Source organism: Ciconia boyciana, chromosome 9, assembly GCF_034638445.1.
Source record: "Ciconia boyciana chromosome 9, ASM3463844v1, whole genome shotgun sequence".
NCBI lineage: Eukaryota > Metazoa > Chordata > Aves > Ciconiiformes > Ciconiidae > Ciconia > Ciconia boyciana.
In genome coordinates this window covers 10,668,191-10,685,615 of record NC_132942.1, presented here as the reverse complement: position 1 = coordinate 10,685,615, position 17,425 = coordinate 10,668,191, and the positions used below count along the sequence as shown (strand labels likewise).

General features: G+C 64.8%; 2 protein-coding genes across 2 annotated transcripts; both read right to left on the bottom strand.

Moving 5' to 3' along the window:
• Positions 1 to 7: 7 nt before the first annotated feature.
• On the bottom strand, positions 8 to 6,235 carry DDX41 (DEAD-box helicase 41). The gene is made up of 17 exons (XM_072873070.1): positions 6,133 to 6,235; positions 5,937 to 6,035; positions 5,672 to 5,831; positions 5,514 to 5,588; positions 5,093 to 5,153; positions 4,339 to 4,475; positions 4,006 to 4,078; positions 3,676 to 3,829; positions 3,426 to 3,562; positions 3,064 to 3,226; positions 2,832 to 2,963; positions 2,579 to 2,650; positions 2,195 to 2,291; positions 1,687 to 1,836; positions 1,462 to 1,533; positions 1,141 to 1,251; positions 8 to 899 (listed from the first exon to the last, which is right to left on the bottom strand). The coding sequence occupies exons 1-17, from the start codon at positions 6,154 to 6,156 to the stop codon at positions 763 to 765; spliced, it is 1,854 nt and encodes a 617-aa protein (XP_072729171.1). The 5' UTR covers positions 6,157 to 6,235; the 3' UTR covers positions 8 to 762.
• Positions 6,236 to 6,399: 164 nt separating this feature from the next.
• FAM193B (family with sequence similarity 193 member B) lies at positions 6,400 to 15,127 on the bottom strand. Its single transcript, XM_072873068.1, has 10 exons — positions 14,877 to 15,127; positions 12,643 to 12,882; positions 11,689 to 11,911; positions 11,284 to 11,493; positions 10,558 to 10,972; positions 9,362 to 9,557; positions 8,713 to 8,949; positions 7,140 to 8,166; positions 6,933 to 7,008; positions 6,400 to 6,775 (listed from the first exon to the last, which is right to left on the bottom strand). The coding sequence occupies exons 1-10, from the start codon at positions 15,063 to 15,065 to the stop codon at positions 6,679 to 6,681; spliced, it is 2,910 nt and encodes a 969-aa protein (XP_072729169.1). The 5' UTR covers positions 15,066 to 15,127; the 3' UTR covers positions 6,400 to 6,678.
• Between the last annotated feature and the right edge of the window lie 2,298 nt (positions 15,128 to 17,425).

Here is a 17,425-nt window from a genome sequence, read left to right as displayed (position 1 = left end):
CCAGTGCCGCCCTGGCAGCCAGCGCAAGGATCGGGGACTCGGGCTACCAGCAGCGGAGAAAATGTGACTGCTGCAGCAGAAGCAACTGCATGGGGCAGACTTCCTTCTCTCAGCAACTTCCCCTTTTTGCTGTGTGGGATGAGGGGCAGAGGCTGGGCCACAGGAGGTGTCCGTCCATCCGCCCTCCCCCTCGCAGAGGGGCAGTGGGCCAGAACGCGCGCAGGCAGAGCGCAGGAAGCACAGAAGGGACCGCCCGACACAAGCGCAGCACGCGCCACCTCGCCCTGGCTGCGCAAGAGCGCATTCGGGGGATATGCGAACAGCCACCAGCCAAGATGCACAAAACCAGGTAAGGGGGACGGTCCTGGAGGAATCGAGGGGCTTTGGAGAGGAACGATGTAAGACCCTGGCCACACCACTGCAGGGGGCTGGCAAGGGCAGCAGGCAGCCGACCACAGATCACTGTGGGGAGGAACCCCACCTGGGGCTTCCTCCTCCCCTCAGGCACCGCTACCTGCTTGCCCAATGCGCCGCTGACATAACGGGCTGTTGCAGCACACCTCCACACATTTCCTCTTGGGGCAGGAGCTTCATCAGGCTGAGCTGTCAACAGCCCCGGTGGCCAAATGCCTAGAAAAGGGGCCACAGCAGTGCAGGACAGGCACCTGGGCTTGGGAAAGGTGAGAGCAGCTGGGGCACTGCCCCGGCTGAAAGGGAACCAAGGCCTGTGCAGGGGGAGCGCTGGGCAGCACGCTCCCCAGGCTAGAAGTCCATAGAGCTGTGGGCCAGGTAGTCCTTGCGGCCAATGTTGCTGACTTGCTTGGTCTGCATCGCCTCCAGCTTGGGGCAGTCAGTGATGCGATGGCCCAGGCCGCCGCAGAAGGCGCAGCCCCGCTCGCCTGCAACAGGAGGGAGGAGGTCAGAGGGAGCCGTGCCACACCAGGAGAGTGGCCCCCACCCCAGAAGCAGAGGGGCTACGCCAGCGTCTCCCCCCTGCCGCAGCACTGGGCTGCCCGCATGGCCAGGCAACGACAGCACCGAGGCAGGCAGGAACCGCCCTGGGAGCTGGGGGTCCTGTCCGCAGCCCACGTCTCTTAACAGCCCTGCAGGAGGTCCCTGTGCCAGCCCGGGGTCTCTCACCTCCGATGTCCAGCATGGTCTCATCCCCGCAGTGCAGCACCTGGAGCACAGGTGGCACCTTCTGCTTCGCCTCCAGGAGCAGGGCCTTCAGGTCCATCAGCACCGACTCATCTGGGGGCAGAGACACGGATCAGACACAGCCCGAGCAGGGGTGGGGGACACTGCCTCACACCACCATCTCCCCTCCACAGGCCATCATGACTTGTCCCTGCTTGCTCAGGAACACCCTCCTTGCCAAGGCAGAGGCAGCTCCACCGCCCAGCTGCCTCCTACAGCCACAGCCTCCCCGCCGGCAGCCCCCAGCCCCAAGCTGTTTCTCACCGCAGGCCTTGTTGATGAAGGTGGTGGCAATGCCAGTGTTGCCTGAACGGCCTGTACGCCCGATACGATGAACTGTGGAGAAAGAGACAGGATCAGGCCTGGATGAATGCAATGTGACAGACCATCCCTGCCCCCGGCCACTGCAGAGAGAAGCGCAGAGCCTTGCTGGCCTCTGCACCCACCCCACCGCGCCCTCGTTGGTCCCGCACGGGGCCCAGTCCCCACCATAGTTCTCAATCTCCTCCGGCATGTCGTAGTTGATGACGTGCTGGATGGCTGGGAAGTCCAGGCCCTTAGAAGCGACGTCAGTGGCAACCAGGACATCCTTCTTCCCATCCCGGAAGGCCTCGATGGCTTTTGTCCGTTCCTCCTGATCTGCAAAGGCCCAGCAGAGAAGATCAGCAAGGGCAGAGCTCCCAGTCCTACCTCTTGTGGCAACAACTATGGCCTCAGAGCCAAGCATCGCTCAACCAGGGCTTCCCCAGTGAGAGGGCCTATGCAGCCTTTCCCCAAATAAAGGAGCAGAGGGACCTCTAGGTCCCACAGGGACCTGCACTATGTCTATGCCTGCTACACACAACGCGGTGTTCGCTCCCGACGTTGCCACAGCCCTTCCTCACACTATCACAAACTGCTGCACGCTGGGACCTCCCGTGGCCACGTGCCATCCTGGCAGGAGCAGGGTCAGGCAGGACCATACCATGGCCCAGGACTCCCCGACACCCTCACTGACCTTTCCCTCCATGGATGGCCACAGCTTCCACACCCTTGAGCAGCAGGTACTCATGGATCGCATCGACATCCGCCTTCTTCTCTGCAAAGATCAGCACCTGCAGCAGCACAGACAACGTGGAAGAGCTGCCCTTCTACGGGCTGGCACTGCTGGCACCAGCACAGCCCCCCAGGAAACCCATTCCCTCTTGCTGAGCAGAACACACAACAGCTCTGAGCCCAGGACCTGCTCATACGTGGAGCACAGCTCACTCACATGCCTACCCCACCCACGGCAGAGCCCTGCAGCATCACAGCTGCGACCCCATCGTCAGCTCCACCCGTGCCCCGGGGCTGCGGCGTGCCCGCGCTGCCCCCAGCCATGCTGCCAGAGTGCACTACTCACGGGTGGTGGGGTCTTCTGCAGGCACTCAAGGAGGTACACCATCTTGGCCTCCTCCTTCACGTACTCCACTTCCTAGGAACAAGCACAGAGATGAGTCAGGCAGGCAGCAGAGAAATTGCCATTGCTTGGTATGCCTTAACCTCTTGGGAAGGAGGGCCATGAACCCCAGCTCCCTGACAAGGGATGCATCAAGTGCCCTCACGAATGGTGCTGGCCTCCCACACAGGCACGGGGGAGCTCCCAACTACCTCACCTGCACAACATCCAGGCTGGCAGCACCCGCTCGCCCAACGTTAATGGTGATGGGCTTCACCAGGGCACTCTTGGCAAAGTTCTGGATCTTCTTGGGCATTGTGGCACTGAAGAGGAGGGTTTGCCGCTGGCCCTGCACAGGGAACGCAGTGCGGGCAAGGATTTAGCACTCACCTAACCAGGCAGGTGCAGGGATTGAGCTTCAGGGTGCTCGTATCATGCCAACTTAGTACCTTGAAGTAGGAGAAGATGGTACGGATGTCCCCCTCAAAGCCCATATCAATCATCCTGTCAGCTTCATCCAAGGCCAAGTAACGGCAGATGTCCAGGCTCACCATCTTCTTCTGCAGCAGGTCCATCAGGCGGCCAGGGGTTGCCACCATCATGTGTACACCACTGCGGGACGAGAGAAGGCCACAGTCAGGCACTTGGATTCCCACCCACACAGCGACACATAGGGAAGGTAACGCCTGCTTGGCACATCACCTTTGCCCCCGCACCTTCCTGAAGCCATCCAGCCAGGGTGCCACCCCTTAGTCCCCTGCCAGAAAACAGAGTACAGCTCCAGCCCCACAACCCCCCCAGAAGGTCTTACTGTTTGATTGTCTCCATCTGCTCCTTGACAGACATGCCCCCGATGCAGAGGGCGCAGCGCAGCGGGGGCAGGCCGTCCTCCTGCAGCAGGCGACAGTAGTACTCAATGATGCCGTGGGTCTGCCGGGCCAGCTCCCGCTGCGGAGACAAAACTTACTCGTTCCTACACCTCCGTGCAGGGAGGATCTGGGATAGCCACTGAACATCAATCAGAACTTCCTCCCGCTTGTCACCGTGCCCCCGACACTCACCGAGGGACAGATGATGAGTCCGTAGGGTCCCTCTCGCTTGGAAAATGGCAGCCTCTTCTCCTGCTCCAGGCAGAACATGATCACCGGGAGTGTGAACACCAAGGTCTTCCCAGAGCCAGTGAATGCAATGCCAATCATGTCCCTTCCCGAGAGGCTGGCAGAGAAATGGGGCTGATGGTGAGGAGGAGCATCACAGAATGGCTCAGACCTCCAGGGCTGAGCAAGGTGACGGGGCACATCTGTCACCAGCGAAGAGCACTCGGTACACACCACCGGGTGGGCTGTAGGGAGCAACCGCTCCCCACTCTGGCACAGGGACAGAGCACTCACATTGTGGGGATGCCTTGGATCTGTATGGGTGTTGGCTGCTGGATTCCCTTTTTCTTCAGGCCCCTCAGGATAGCTGTCAGAGAACAAGGGACACACACATTCGTGACCTGAAGTCTTCTCTCCCTCTTTCCCTCCTACTCACGTTCCAGCAGCAGCTCTCCCACCAGCGACAAACACCCCTTGGGCCAGCAGCTAGGTGACACAGCCACTGTTGGGAATTTAGCTGCGACCCCACTAAGACCAAGCATTAAGGATCCAACAGCTTCGCTCACTGACGCACATTTCCCAGGAAAACGCTGTCCCTGACTCTACCAGGCTCCTCTCCTGGCCCACCTGCTGGGAACTTCATCTCCTTGAAGCTCTTGATGGGGGGCGGGATGCCTTCCCCCTCCACCAGGATGTGGTACTTCTTGCGCACGCGATCGTGCCGTGCCTCCGACATGCCCAGGATGTAACGAGGTGCTCTCCAGCTGCAAAGACAACAGAGAAAGGTCATGGTGCAGAATCAGGCTGGGGCTCCAGACGCAGCAGCCCCCACATAGGCCATGGGGAACTCCCTGTCAGGCTCCAACATCCCACCAGGGAAAACAGTCCAAGGGGCTTCATGGTGTGAGCACGGGAGCAGATCCACACTAGTTCCATGCATTAAACATTTCCCCAAAGTCTCAGTAAAAAGTCCCAAGCTCACAGCTGAGAACAGTCTATGGGTGGTGGACAGAACACGCCAAAATCTTTCTGACACATCTCAATCATCTCTCTGACACTGCCTTGAGCAGCGCTGGCTCTGTTGGCTCCCCCAGCCTCTTTCTCTAGCTTAGTCACCTCCAAGATCTGAAGATTCACCTCTAGTCTTCAAGTTTAACAGAAACATACTCTAGAAAATCTTAACTGTATATAAAGTAACATTCAAGGTGACTCAACAGCCTTCAATGTTATGTACAGCGGTAAGAAGCCAGGCAGTGGAGCAAGAGAGAAAGCAGTGGCTGCAGAGCAGCGCTCCTCCTGCGAGGCTGCACAGCTTCTAGTTCTCTTCAGCTGCAAGGAAGCAATGTTTTCAGGAAGACAACCTCCGTACTGTGAAACACACCTGGTTTTAATCGGATCATCGTAGGTGATGCCCTTTGCCATCTCCTTCACTGACATCAAAGCTGCAAGAACAAAGCCGACGAGATCAGTGCAAGCTCTCCATCTCCAGATGCACTTGTCCTCAGCAGAGAACTACTCGGGCTAACGCTTTGGGAGACTGTGCCCGAAGACAGAGGAGGAAAAGCAGCACCTCTGACAGCCTTCTGGGTACAGGAACACCAAAGGCTGCAGCCTGCCATGCCTAGGGGCCTGCCACAGCACCGTCTCAGCTAAGCCAGGCAGTTGGATGCTGACTGAAGGATCCTGTTGCGACCTCCTGTCACATCCTGGCTGTGAACATCCCTGAGTGTGGGTAATACCCCTACTGCTGCCCTGACAGCTCTGCAGACAGGTCTGAGAGACACAGGGCTCCCACCGCTCACCTCGGCCCTCTGCCACACTCTCCAGGATCTTCTCTTCCTCCTTCAGCTGCTTCTCCTTAGCTGACTCCTTCCGAGCTGGGGGGAGAGTCAAGGAAACAGTGAGGAGGTTTTGGTCCCTCCTGAAAGCCACCTGGCCCTACCGCCAGCTGTTCCCCTACCTTCGGCCTTCTCTTTGAGGTGCTGGTGCTGGTCCAGGAGGCTGATGTTGGACTGGGGCCCCAGGGGGATGTCGTCCTCATCACCCCGCTGCTCGCTCCCGCTGTCCCGCTGCTCCTCCTCCGACACCACCTTCCGCCGCATCTGCAGCAGCTTCTGCAGCTGGAAGGAAGCGGGTGGAGGCGGAGTGAGAGGCCCCGCGTCGGGAGGGACGTTCAGAGCCCCACTCCCCCCCCCGGGCTACACCGGGCCCCGTTACTCCGTTACCATCTGCTGCTTGCGCTGCTTGACGGGCACGTAGGGCACATAGTCGTCATCTTCCTCCCCGGACAGGTCGGACGACTCCGCCGCCTCCTCCCGCTGCCTCTGTGGGGAGACGCGAGGTGAGGCCGGCCCGGGACGGCACCAGCCCCGCCCGGCACCCCAGGGCTGTCGGTACCGGCCAGGCTGGGCCCGGCCCTACCTTCCTGTCAGCCCCGGCCTCCATGGCGCCGTCTCCGCGCAACAGCCGCGCCGCCCCGGATGCAAATCCCGCGCGCCGGAAGTGACGGCTACGGGGACGGGCGCCGTCGCCCAGCAACGCGTTGCCACGCCCCGCGCTGGACGCGGCGGGAGCGGAGACAGGGCCCGACGGGTCGCCTCGATGGCCAAACTTGTGCAGAAGGCGCACGGTGGCGCCCCCCACACCCTCCCCGGCCCCCACCGGGCGCAGCAGAAAGCAGCAGACAGCGGGGTTTAAATAAAATAAAAAATTAAAAAGTTCTTTATTGGGTCCAGCACGGTCCTTCCCCGCGGCGCAGGGAGCCGGGCACCCGCGGAGAGGGGGACGGGACGGCCGGGGTCACCCCGTGGGGGGGGGGCAGGAGGAGGATGGAGGGAGCCCCGGGGTCCCCCGCGGGGCAGGAGAGCACCGGGGCCCCCCGCGGAGGAGGGGACCCCACCGAGGCGAGGCGGGGGGCACAGTGAGGAGAGGCGAGCGGCCGTGGGTGGGGGGCAGCCCCCCCGCACCTCACTGGGCTGCGCTGGAAGTGGTTTTCTTCAGGGTGAAGTTGGTCCAGTTCACCGCCACCTTCTGCCGCGTCTGCTTGGCCGAGTCCAGGCAGAACCTGGCAGGGAGAGGACAGCCCGGTCAGCCACCGGCCCCTCTGCCCCCCGCCAGCCCTGGTCAGCCACCGGCCCCTCTGCCCCCCGCCAGCCCTGGTCAGCCACCGGCCCCTCTGCCCCCCGCCAGCAGGGCTCGGGCCCCCGGGGCCGCCCCCTCACCTCTTGAAATACTCCACTTCTCTGTCAGTCTCGTCCATCTCCGCCCCGTCCAGGTCCTTGGGCAGGAACACGTCATCTGGCAAAGCAGAGCAGACAGAGGGTCAGCGCTGCCGGCGGGGCAGGCGGGACGGGCAGGGGGCTGGCAGGACAGCTGGGGAAGGGGCCACCGCGAGGACGGCGACGCAGAGCGGCGCTCCCGGCACTCACCGATCGAGGTATTGGATTTCTCCACCTTGTTCCGGCTCTTCCTGCTCTTGCCCTTGGGCTGGGGGGAGCCCCCCAGGGCAGGGGGGGCAGGCAGCTGCCGGTCCCCTGCGGCCGGGGCAGGCGGCTGCTGCTGTGCCGGCTCCGGCAGCTCCGCTTTGCCCTCGCCCCTCCGGCCTTTCCACTCGCTGCTTCGCTCCTTCTCCGGCCTGGCGCCGCCGCAGCCCCAGGGCTGCCCCTTGCCGCTCTCCCCCGGCTCGGCACAGCCGCCTGCCCGCTGCGGCTCCGGGGCGCCAGCCTTGGAAGGGTGCTTGGTTCCCAGCACCTGCCCCTTCGCACCAGGGCTCTCCAGCCGGGCCTGGCCACCGGGCACCCCAGCAGCACCCTCCCCTTTCTTTGCCTGCCCGCTCTGCCGCTTGTTCTTCCGCTGCCGGCTGCCGGCGGGCACCGGCTCCAGCGGCTCCGGCCCCTTGAGCTGCGGTCCCTCCTTGGGCTCTGGGCTCAGCCCGCTGCCATCCGCGGCAGAGTCTGCAGCCTTGGACTGCACCCAGATCATGCGGGAGAGACTGGGCACAGCGCTGAGGCGCTTCACCACGCCGTTCTCGGCCGCCGGGGCTGGCGGCGGCTCCCCAGGCCCCTCGCCCCATCGGGGGCCCAGCTCACCCCGCAGCAGCGCGTGGCTCTTGGCGGGGCCCAGGCTGAGTGGGGCCAGGGCCAGGTCTATGTCCTGCAGGTCGGAGGAGCCGTTGAGGTGGGAGAGCAGGTTCTTCTGCTCCAGGACAGCTGCCTTCTTGGGGAAGTCGTTGACATCCAGGTTGAGGTCATAGACGCTGAAGCTGGCCCGGATGGAGTCCTTAATGGTGTTCTTGATCTCCTGCAGCCGGCTGCTGAGGAAGCTGTTCACCCGCTCCAGCTCCAGCTCTGGCCACTCCAGCAGCTTCTCCTCGGCTGGCTCCCTGGCCTGGCTGCCTGCGGGCGTGCGCTCTGCCCGCTTCTGGGCCTCTGCCTCCAGCTGGGCTTTCTCCTTCTCCTGCAACACAGGTGCCACAAGGATCAGGTGGCCTGGGCCACAGAGCCAGGGGCGCAGGCCACGGGGCTAGCCGTGCACCAGCTTTGTCAGGCAGCAAACCCAAGGGCCAGCGCTCAGCACAGCTGCCCCACATCTTCCACATCCCCCAAACTGTCACGTGTCCTCCATGGGCACTGCAACAGCTACCACACTGCACACCGGACACCGCTCTGGGCATGAGGCACCAGCACGAGCCATCACAGCACTGCCTCTCCCCGCCACAGATGCACGGTCTTTGTCAGAGACGTGGCACGGAACAGGTACGACAGCGCAGCCCAAAGTGCCCAGGAGGGCTGGGCCACCCTCTGCAGGAACAGAGGCAGGGGAAGCCCTGCACGGAGCCGGGTGCTGCTGTCACCTCAGGGGAGAGGGCAGCAAAGGACACAGAGTTCAAGAAACCAAATGGATGCAAGGGAGAGAAGGCAAAGCTCTGCAAGGGGCACAGTCTTGCCCTGACCTCCCTCCTGCAGCCTGCCCCAGGCAGCACTTCCCTCTGCCCGGCCTCACCTTCTTCTTCTGCTTGTGCCGTGCCCGCTTGGCTGCCTTGGCACTGTTCAAGGGCTTGGGCTCTGTGCTGTTGATGTAGTCCAGCAGCTCGTCCACGTTGCGGTGGTCCACAGCAGGCTCTCCTGAGCTGCTGTTGTGCCCTAGTTTCTGCGGCAGCTCCTCTTTCCTCTTGGTGAGGCGCGAACGCAGCTTCTCCCGGATCTCGGCATAGTTGCGGCTTGTGGGAGCGGCCGGGGGCTGCAGAAGGTGAGCACTGTCAGCCGGGCAGACACGCGAAGCCAGCGTGATGCACAGGCAGCCCTGGCTCCCCCACCAGTCCCCCATCGACCTCCCCAACCGCTCCCTTCCCCGAGGTCTCAGCAAGACAAGTCGGCACAGCCCCCACCGAACTCTTTTCCACCACAAAGCCACAGGGTTTGGCTGGCTGCGCCAAGCCCCAGGGCTGGGCAGGTGGCTGCGAGTCAGGAGCAAGGGGACCAGCAGGCTGATGAGGCAGGATGGAAACAAAGCGGGGGATGCACACGCCAGCAGGGAACAGCCATGGCCAGACCTGCCCACCTCCGCGCTCTCGGCACACGGACTGCGTAACGTCGCACCGCAGAGCGGAGCGCAAGGACCGGGGGTGGCTGCAGACCAGCCCCTCACTCACCGCGTTGTGGCCGAAGAACTCACAGTAGCAGCAGTCGCAGAACTTCCCGTCTTTCTGGTTGGTGGAGGAGGAGGTGCAGGAACTGCGCTCTGAGCTGCTGTCCTCGTCCTCCCCGAGCCCCTCATCTGCCTCGCACGGCTGCGGCGGGTGGCAGCTGGTACCGTTTGGGAATTTGTGCCCTTTGCAAGAGGGGTCCCTGAGGAGAAGGGGAGAAGGGCGAGAGGTGAGCGGGAGCCAGGGGTTCTCAAAAATTGCCCCACACTACGCGTGTAGGAACACCCCTCCCAGGGCAGCCTGTGCCCGAGCAGAAGGATTTGCAGGGCAGACAAACCCCCTCCCCTGCATCCTCCTCCTCCGGGGGAGATGCCAGAGGAGCCCACGGCAGAAGACATCTGTAGCTCCTCGCCCCCCAGGGCCTCTGGCAGGCAGGAGGCTGGCGCACCAGAGCTCCAGAAAGCAGTGTCCCCCTGCCAGGCCACAAGCTGATTCCAGGGCAGGGAGCGGTACTCACTGGGGGCAGCAGGTAGCACAGGTGAGAAACGCTGGAACTGCATGCAGCTGCCAGACATCCCCACGTGCAGGCAGGCCCGGCTCCCACAGGCACAGACTACCCAGCTCAGAGACCTGGAGGCCAGGGCACGGCCCACAGCGCCATTCCTCGAGCTCCAGCTCGGGACCTGGCTGGCCCTCCGCAGGGAGCGCTAATCAGCGGAGAGGAACCAGCGCCCGCGACTCAGCGTGCTCTCTTCCAGGGCACAGGCAGCCCAGAGAGGGCCAGGGGAGCAGGCGAGCAGAACCACAAGTCCACAGGCTTCATCTTCTTGAGGACCTTTGCTCAGTGTCACAGCTGCCCGACGGGTCTCACTGACAAAGGTCCTGTTGGCCAACAGCAGGTTGACCGGACGGTTCCTTTGGGTCTTTTAGCTGGAGGAGGAGCAAGCACAGTCTCTTCTGCACCACAGTACTAAAGGACAACCGCAGGGAGAAGACACGTGGGGAGAGAAAGAGCTCAACCCTCAGAGACCAGGGGTCTGCAGCAGCGGAACTGGCCCACAAACACAGCAGCTCTCTGCACCACCACGCCAGGGCAGTCAGTCCCTCCGCAGGGGAAAGCGCATCCGTGGGCAGGGGTGGGAGAAAGGGCGCATTGCCCAGCGAGGAGAGAGGCTGGAAGCAGGCAGGGCTCCTCTACTCACCTGTTCGTGCTGGGCAGCTGGTGGGAGGCAGGAGGAGGGATGAGCGAAGTACTGCAGTGCCCGTTGCAGGGATGAGTGCAACCCGACAGCGGAGGCGGCATCTTCAGCAGCGGCACGTTTGCAGGGGGCAGGTGAGGGCTCTTACACGACCCCGGGCTGTGCGAGACTGTGCCAGCGGGAGGGGACTCAGACACCGGCTTCGGGGCCGCTGCCTGCACGCTGGGCGCAGGGAAGAGCGCAGCCTGCGGGGAAGTGCCCAGCGGGACGTGGTGGGGGGAGCCGAAGGGCCCCGGATGGGCAGGCGTCTGCTTGGAGGGGATCAGCGCTGGCGGCTGGGAGGGGAGGCCGGTGGGACTGTTGGGAGGAGCAGTGAGGTCCGAGTGCTGATGATGCTCTGAGGAGTGGAAGGCCTCACCTGCAGAGGGGCAGGAGCAGAGATGGTCAGACATCGGCTGTCCCGCGTGGGCCAGGGCCAAGCTCAGAGCCACCCACCACCTCTGCACAGGCCACTTCTCCATGGGACAAACCCTGCCTCCCCCCAGGCAGCAGGGCGCTCGGGCTAGAAGCCATCCCTGCTCGCAAGGGTCCTCAGCGGCACCCCATCTCCCCCACAGGATTCAGCCCTGCCCCACGGAGAGCAGAGCAAGGGGAAGGCACTGGGGCAGCAAGGGCTGTGTGGAGCAGCAGGCTGGGAGGAGAAGGCCGGCCCTGCCCCTGGGCATGCACCTGGCGGGGTGGCCCTCCGGCACATGCTTTTGAACTGCTTCGGCAGCGTCTTGCAGAAGTCGAGTGAGGTAGGCAGAGGCGAGCCCGGGGCGGCGCTGCTGGAGGTGGGGGAGGCTGCGTGGCTGTAGGGACAGGCCTTGAGCCCCGGCGCCACGGCAGGCGCCTGGCTGGCGCACTCCGGAGAGAGAGCGAGGCTGGGGTGCTTGTCACCTGGAAGGAAAACAGAGCTAGGGCTGGCTCCCAGCACCCTCTGCCTTTGCAGAGACCCAGGCATCCTGCTGGCGCTGGCATTCAGAGGCCCAGCCTGCCTTCCCCTGCCCACCAGTTGGGTGCCCACAAGGAAACTGCTTAAGCCAAGGACTGGGCAGAAAGCTCTGCTCAACCCCACAGCTGGCTTCAACTCACCTAGTGCAGCAGGGGGGGCCCCGAGGGGGCTGTCCTGCACAGCCCCGTTGGTGTGCTGCGAGTTCCACAGGCCCGAGAGCTTGTGAGCAGACAAGAAAGAGCTGGGGTCCCAGTCCCCTGAGTTCCCGTGGCACGAGGAGGAAGAAGAGGAGGAGGAGGAGGAAGAGGAGTGGGAGCCACCCCCACAAGACTGCGACTTGCAGGATGTGTGGGATAACGAGACCTGGCAAGGAAAACACAGAGTGAAGCAGCAGCAGGTTGGGAGGGGAGGCGGGAGGCCCTTGGCCTCAGGGCATCGGCACCAAGACCCCCTCCACTGCCCTGAGGCAGAGGCTCAGCACATGGAAACTCCTCCTGTCGCTGTCTCGGGAGCAGCAAATGGCCTGTCCATCCAACAGCAACACAGCCTGGCTCCCAGGGCCCCTGCCAGCATGGCCGGGCCATGCCAAGGGCCACGCATCTGCTCTAGTCCTGCTCAAACCAGGCCAGGGTTAAATAAAGCCAAGCAGGAGGGAGCTGCTCTGCCTCTGAGCTCCACACACAGGCAGGCACTTGCCCTGCCACATGCTGCCGCTCCGGGGAGACCCGGCATAAAGGCGAGGAGCAGCCTTGGGGCTGAGGGGGACACGGCACAATGCACAGTGGAGCAGGGCTGGCAGAGAAGCAGCGGCACTGCCAGCCTCGCCAGGCAGGCAGCTCCAACACAACACAGGCTGCCAGACAAGCCTCCACAGCACCGTGCTCTGCCCCACTGCGGTCCCTCCCCAAGGAGCCAGCAGCAGCCCTGGGGAGGGCAGCGTGGCTGCAGGAAGCAGCAAGGCTGGGATGTCTGAGGCGCTAAGCTCTGAGCAAGGAGGGGACCTGCACACCCAGCCAGTGCCATAGGGTGGTCAATGCTGCGGTCCCAGGAGCTACAGCCCCGGCCCTTCCAACCCCAGCTCCGTAACCGCTTACCGCCAGGGCCTGCTCCTGCACCGCCCGCCGCTCTTCCTCCTCCACACTCTTCCGGCAGCTCTGGCAGATCCACAGTGGCATTTCTCCCAGGAGGTTCTGCACGAGCGTTGGCACAAAGTCCGGTGGCAGCCTCTCGCCTGGGGAAACCAGCCCATTGTGGGATGGTCCTCCCCAGTCCTTGCGCTCCCGGTGACAGAGCAGGCAGCACGTCTGCACTGACTGGTTGGCGGTGGGCAGCACCTGCAGAAGGACGCACAGACCACAAGTCAGCTCAGGCATGAGCCACCACGCAGCAGTGCTCCAGGCTGGCGCAGGTGCGGGACAGATGAGGCAGGAAACGGGACCTCAGGACACTGACACCAAACCAGAGAATTTCTTGTAGGCTACATGTGGGACTGCACCTTCTCCCACTGGAGGAGAGCAGCCTCGGGCTGCCCAGCTGCTGCCAGCCTGCCATGTGCCAGCTGGGAGCATTTTGGACCCTTGGGAAGATCATGCTGTGCTAAAGAGCCAGCCCCACCACCAGCATGCCAGGCTGCGAGGCCACCAGCAGCTCCCACTTGCACCTCCAGTACGCTAGGACTGGGGGGACTTGCAAGACCCACAGAAATCACCACACAGGGATACGAAGTGGGGTCCGGCAGCCACCACCCCCCTCCTCGCTCACCACAGACCCCCCACTGCATTACCCGAGTGCCCCAGGCCCTCCCGCCCGCCTCTTTGTTCTGCGCAGCCGGCGGCGCAGATGTGCCGGGGTGGGGTGCAGCCCCCGGCACTGCTTCACGCTCTCCCCACACAGGGCTGCCAGGTCGGGGCTTCCCACCCGGCGCTGCGGCAGGAGTCGGGCTGCAGCCCGCAGGCTCGCCAGAGGCCTGACAGCCGTGACGAGCCCAGCGTGGCGCGGGCAAGGGGGCCCCCATTGTCTGCTGCCGCGGCGGGGCCCCGCGACAATGAGCCGCACACTGAACTGCTGCTGCGAAACAGATGGCGTCTCCCAGGCTCAAGGTGAAGCAAAGGTCAGAGGCCAAGGAGAGCAGAGGGGGGCACAGCTCCCCTGCCCACCCGCCCTGCCGGCCACGGGGAGGAGGGGGCTCCCAGGCCACCCCGTGTCTCAGCAGGGGCAGACGCAGCCACTGCTGCGCACAGCAGGCAAGAGGATGGCTCTCCCCAACCCACCCAGCACGTCTGGACCTGGGACCCACCCCCGGGCTCCCTGCCCACGACCCAGAGCAGACAGCAGCAGCCAGGCGCGTCGAGGGACGTCAGGCAGCGAGAGGCGCGGGAACCAGCCCGCAGCCTGTTCGGCAGATGCTCAAGCCACCTGCCATCGCCCCGTGGCAGGGCTGGACCTTCCCACAAGAAGGAGCTGTGGGAACACCCCCTGAAGCACGCCACGCCACCCGGGTGAGCGTGCCTGTCCCCGAGCCCAGGGCTCTGCCCTCCAGAGCACACACGGGTCTCCTGAGCAGACCTGCAAGATCTCCCTACGCGCAGGGACGGAGTAAGGGGCGCACAGACCCTGGGGCTGGCACAGCCCTTTGCTCTCATGCTGCTGAGTGCTGCTGGTCATGCCAGGGGGGAGTAGCATGCAGTGGTGGGGGACAGGCTCGCTGGCTGATTCACCCTCCCCAGCAAAGGCCGAGATCAGCTTTCCCTAACTGCTGGGAGAGATGAGTCCCCAGGATGCTACAAACCAGGGGGAGCCCCCAACACCCCGGCCATCTGCCAGAGGCATCCCAAAGTCCCGCTGCGGCTCATCACACCCGCAACCCAAGGCCACAACCCGGCTCCACCACCCAGCCCAGCAAAGCCAAGGGCAAGCCCTGCCCGCGCAGCCATCCCAGCCCCACGCAAGCCCCAAGATGCCGTAAAAAGTGGCTCCCACATCCCAAAGCAGCCAAGCCCCACAGAGAAGGGCTTGGGTTTCACCTCCCATCTTCCCCGCTCACCTCAGCGTGGTGTCCCCCCCACCCAAGGTGCAGCCCAGCAGCACGGCCCCACCGGGGCTTCCCCACCACCACTCCCGAAGGCGCAGAGGACCCTCCAAAACCGGGAAGAGGGGGATGGGGGACACCAAGGGGGGGGGCGCCTCAGGGATGCTCCGAGGCCGGGGTCGGTGCGGGGATGGGGCAGGCCCGGGGGGCCGGAGGCCCCCCGGGCCCTGCCCCATCCCCGCACCGACCGAAAACCCCTCAGAGACAGCCCCTTCCCCACCGCAGGGCCTAACCCAGTACCTGAGCGGTGGCTCTGCCCGGCTCCCCGCTGCTGCCCGCCGCCACCACCACCACCTCAGGTGGGGCGGGCGGTTCCGGTGGCGGTGGCGGAGGAGGGGGAGGAGGACCAGCGTCGGAACCCCCCACCCTCTCACGGCGAGGCCCGGAGCCACTCGCCGCTGCCGCTGCCTTGTTCCGCCTGCGAGTCATGGCGAGCGCGGCCCGCCGCCCGCCGCAGCCAGGACAACAGCCAATATGGCGGCGCGGCCCGTCCGGCCCCTGCCCGGGGGGGAAGGAGGGAGGGGGGAAAGGCCCGGCGAGGTGAAGCCGCTGCCGCCATTTTGTGAGAGGGCAGCGCTGCGCGACAGCGCGCCACCTGGCGGGGGGGAGGTGGCGGCGCCGTCGCGACCCGCGGCTCCGCCGTCCCCCGTTCCCCGTCCCTCGTCCCACTCCCCTGGGTCCTAAAGAGCGCCGGTGCCTTCGGGGCGTCCCAGCCCCAGACACCGTTCCCCCGCACCCCAGCCCTGGCACACCGGTACCCTTATTGAGGATGAGCAGCACACTACCCACTGCCCCGGCCTTCCTGGTGGTGCAGTACCCCACAATGCACGCGTGGGTTCCAGCCCCTCTGCTCCCCGTCCCCGTGTAACAGAGCTCTCTCGGTACCCTGGGTGCACCCCAGCACTTCAGCGTCCTCAGCCCCAGACACACAGCCACATGTCCGTTTGCAGCTCCCCCGCACCCCAATCCTGGCACACTGGTACCCCCAGTCCATTGCAGCTGTGCAGCACGCTGCCCGCTGCCCTGGCCCTCTTGCATGACCCCGGGGTGCACATGTGGGTTCCAGACCCTCTGCGCCCCGTCCCCGTGTAGCGGTGCTCTCCCGGTACCCTGGGTGCATCCCGGCTGTGCAGCGCCATGCTCAGCACCATGGCTTCCTCAACACAGCATGACCCCAGACACATAGCCTCGGACCCACGCATGGGTTGCAGCTCTCCTGCGCTCCACTCCCGGCACACGGGTACCCCCAGTGCACTGCGGACGAGCAGCACCCCGCCCACTGCCCCCACCTTCCCACTGGTGGAAGAACCCATGGTGCATGTGTGGGTTTCCAGCCCCTCCTCACCCCATCCCCATGTAGCGTTGCTCTCCCGGTACCCTGGGTGCCTGCTGGCCGTGCAGCGCCATGCTCAGCACCACGGCATCCTTGGAGCTGCGTGACCCGTCCAGGCAGGGCAAGCCCTGCACACTGCACCCCGTGCCCTGGTCCCAGCGCAGGGCTCCCTGCTTCCCCCATGCAGTGCAGTGCAGCTGTGCAACACAGTGCCCACTGCCCCAGCCTTCCTGCTGCTGCCTGATCCCAGGCTGCCCGTGGGGGTCTGCTGCCCTCTGTGCAGTCCCAGTGTCCCCCAGGCTGTCCCCCCAAGAGAGCTGGGGGCCAGCTTAGCCCCTCACCTCCCTGCCAGCCTTGGTGCCGTGCATCACCCCAAACTCCCACATTGTGGCATTGGTCTGCGTGAGGCCGCACCTCGCTCTGTACCACAACTCGCGTCACCGGAGCTGCCCTCCTGTGTTGGGGCAGAGCGCAATGCTGGTGACATGGGACGCGTGGAGCACTTGGCCGCCAAGGAAAGAAGGCCCACTGTACCCCCACAAATGCCGTGGCAGCACTGCCTGCAGCTGTGGGACAGGCAGGGCTCCAGGCTCACTGCGTGCGCAGGGACCCCCAGACACGGGAGGCAGGACACGCTGCCCGGCCGAAACCAGAGCCGGAGCCCGTGGGGACACATGAAGCCCCAGCGCCGGGGCCAGCCCCGCACCCGCACCTGGCCAGCTCAGCCGTGACTCAGGGACTTCCTCAAGCCGAGGTGGTGCTGCCGTGTTTATTTAATGGTCCTCGGTGGATTTTTTACCCGTGAATCCACCCCATTAGGCTTTCAGCCACCTGAGTTATCGGCACCCACATCCTGTGGCCAGCAGTGCCAGGCCTGGCACGGGTACAGGAGCAGCTGCTTCCTCCAGCACAGCCAGGGTGGTTTGCTGTGCCCTGCGCCCCGAGCACTCCCCAGGTCCCCTCCTTGGCCACTCGGCCCCTTCGGCTCCCACCGAGGGGTTGCTTTGCCCTCCTCCCACTGCAGCACCCCACTCTGCACCCCACGGCCTGCACAGCCCATGCAGCAGAGAGCAGCCGGGTGCCTGCAGGTGCCTCCCCCCGGTGCCCCCCCGCCCGCTCGGGGATGCTGGGGGCTAGGGGGGCTGCGGGGCCGGATCTCTAGGGCATCCCTGTCCCCGGCAGGTTGGGCCTCGGGGGCTGCGGGGAGAGGGGAACCGGGAGGGAAGAGCCAGGGAACTGGGAGGGGAGGGCCCGGGCAGCGGGAGGGGAGAACCGGGAGCCTTGGGGTTGCAGCCAGGAACCGAGACCGGGGTGCGGCACCGGGAGGGGGAGCCGGGGCAGCCGGCAGGGGCACCCTGCCCGCCCCACGGGAGACCCGCCCTCGCCCGCCCCGCCACAGGGAACCGGTCCGTCGAGCGGCGGCCGCCTCCCGCCACCCGGCAGCGGGAAAGCCCCG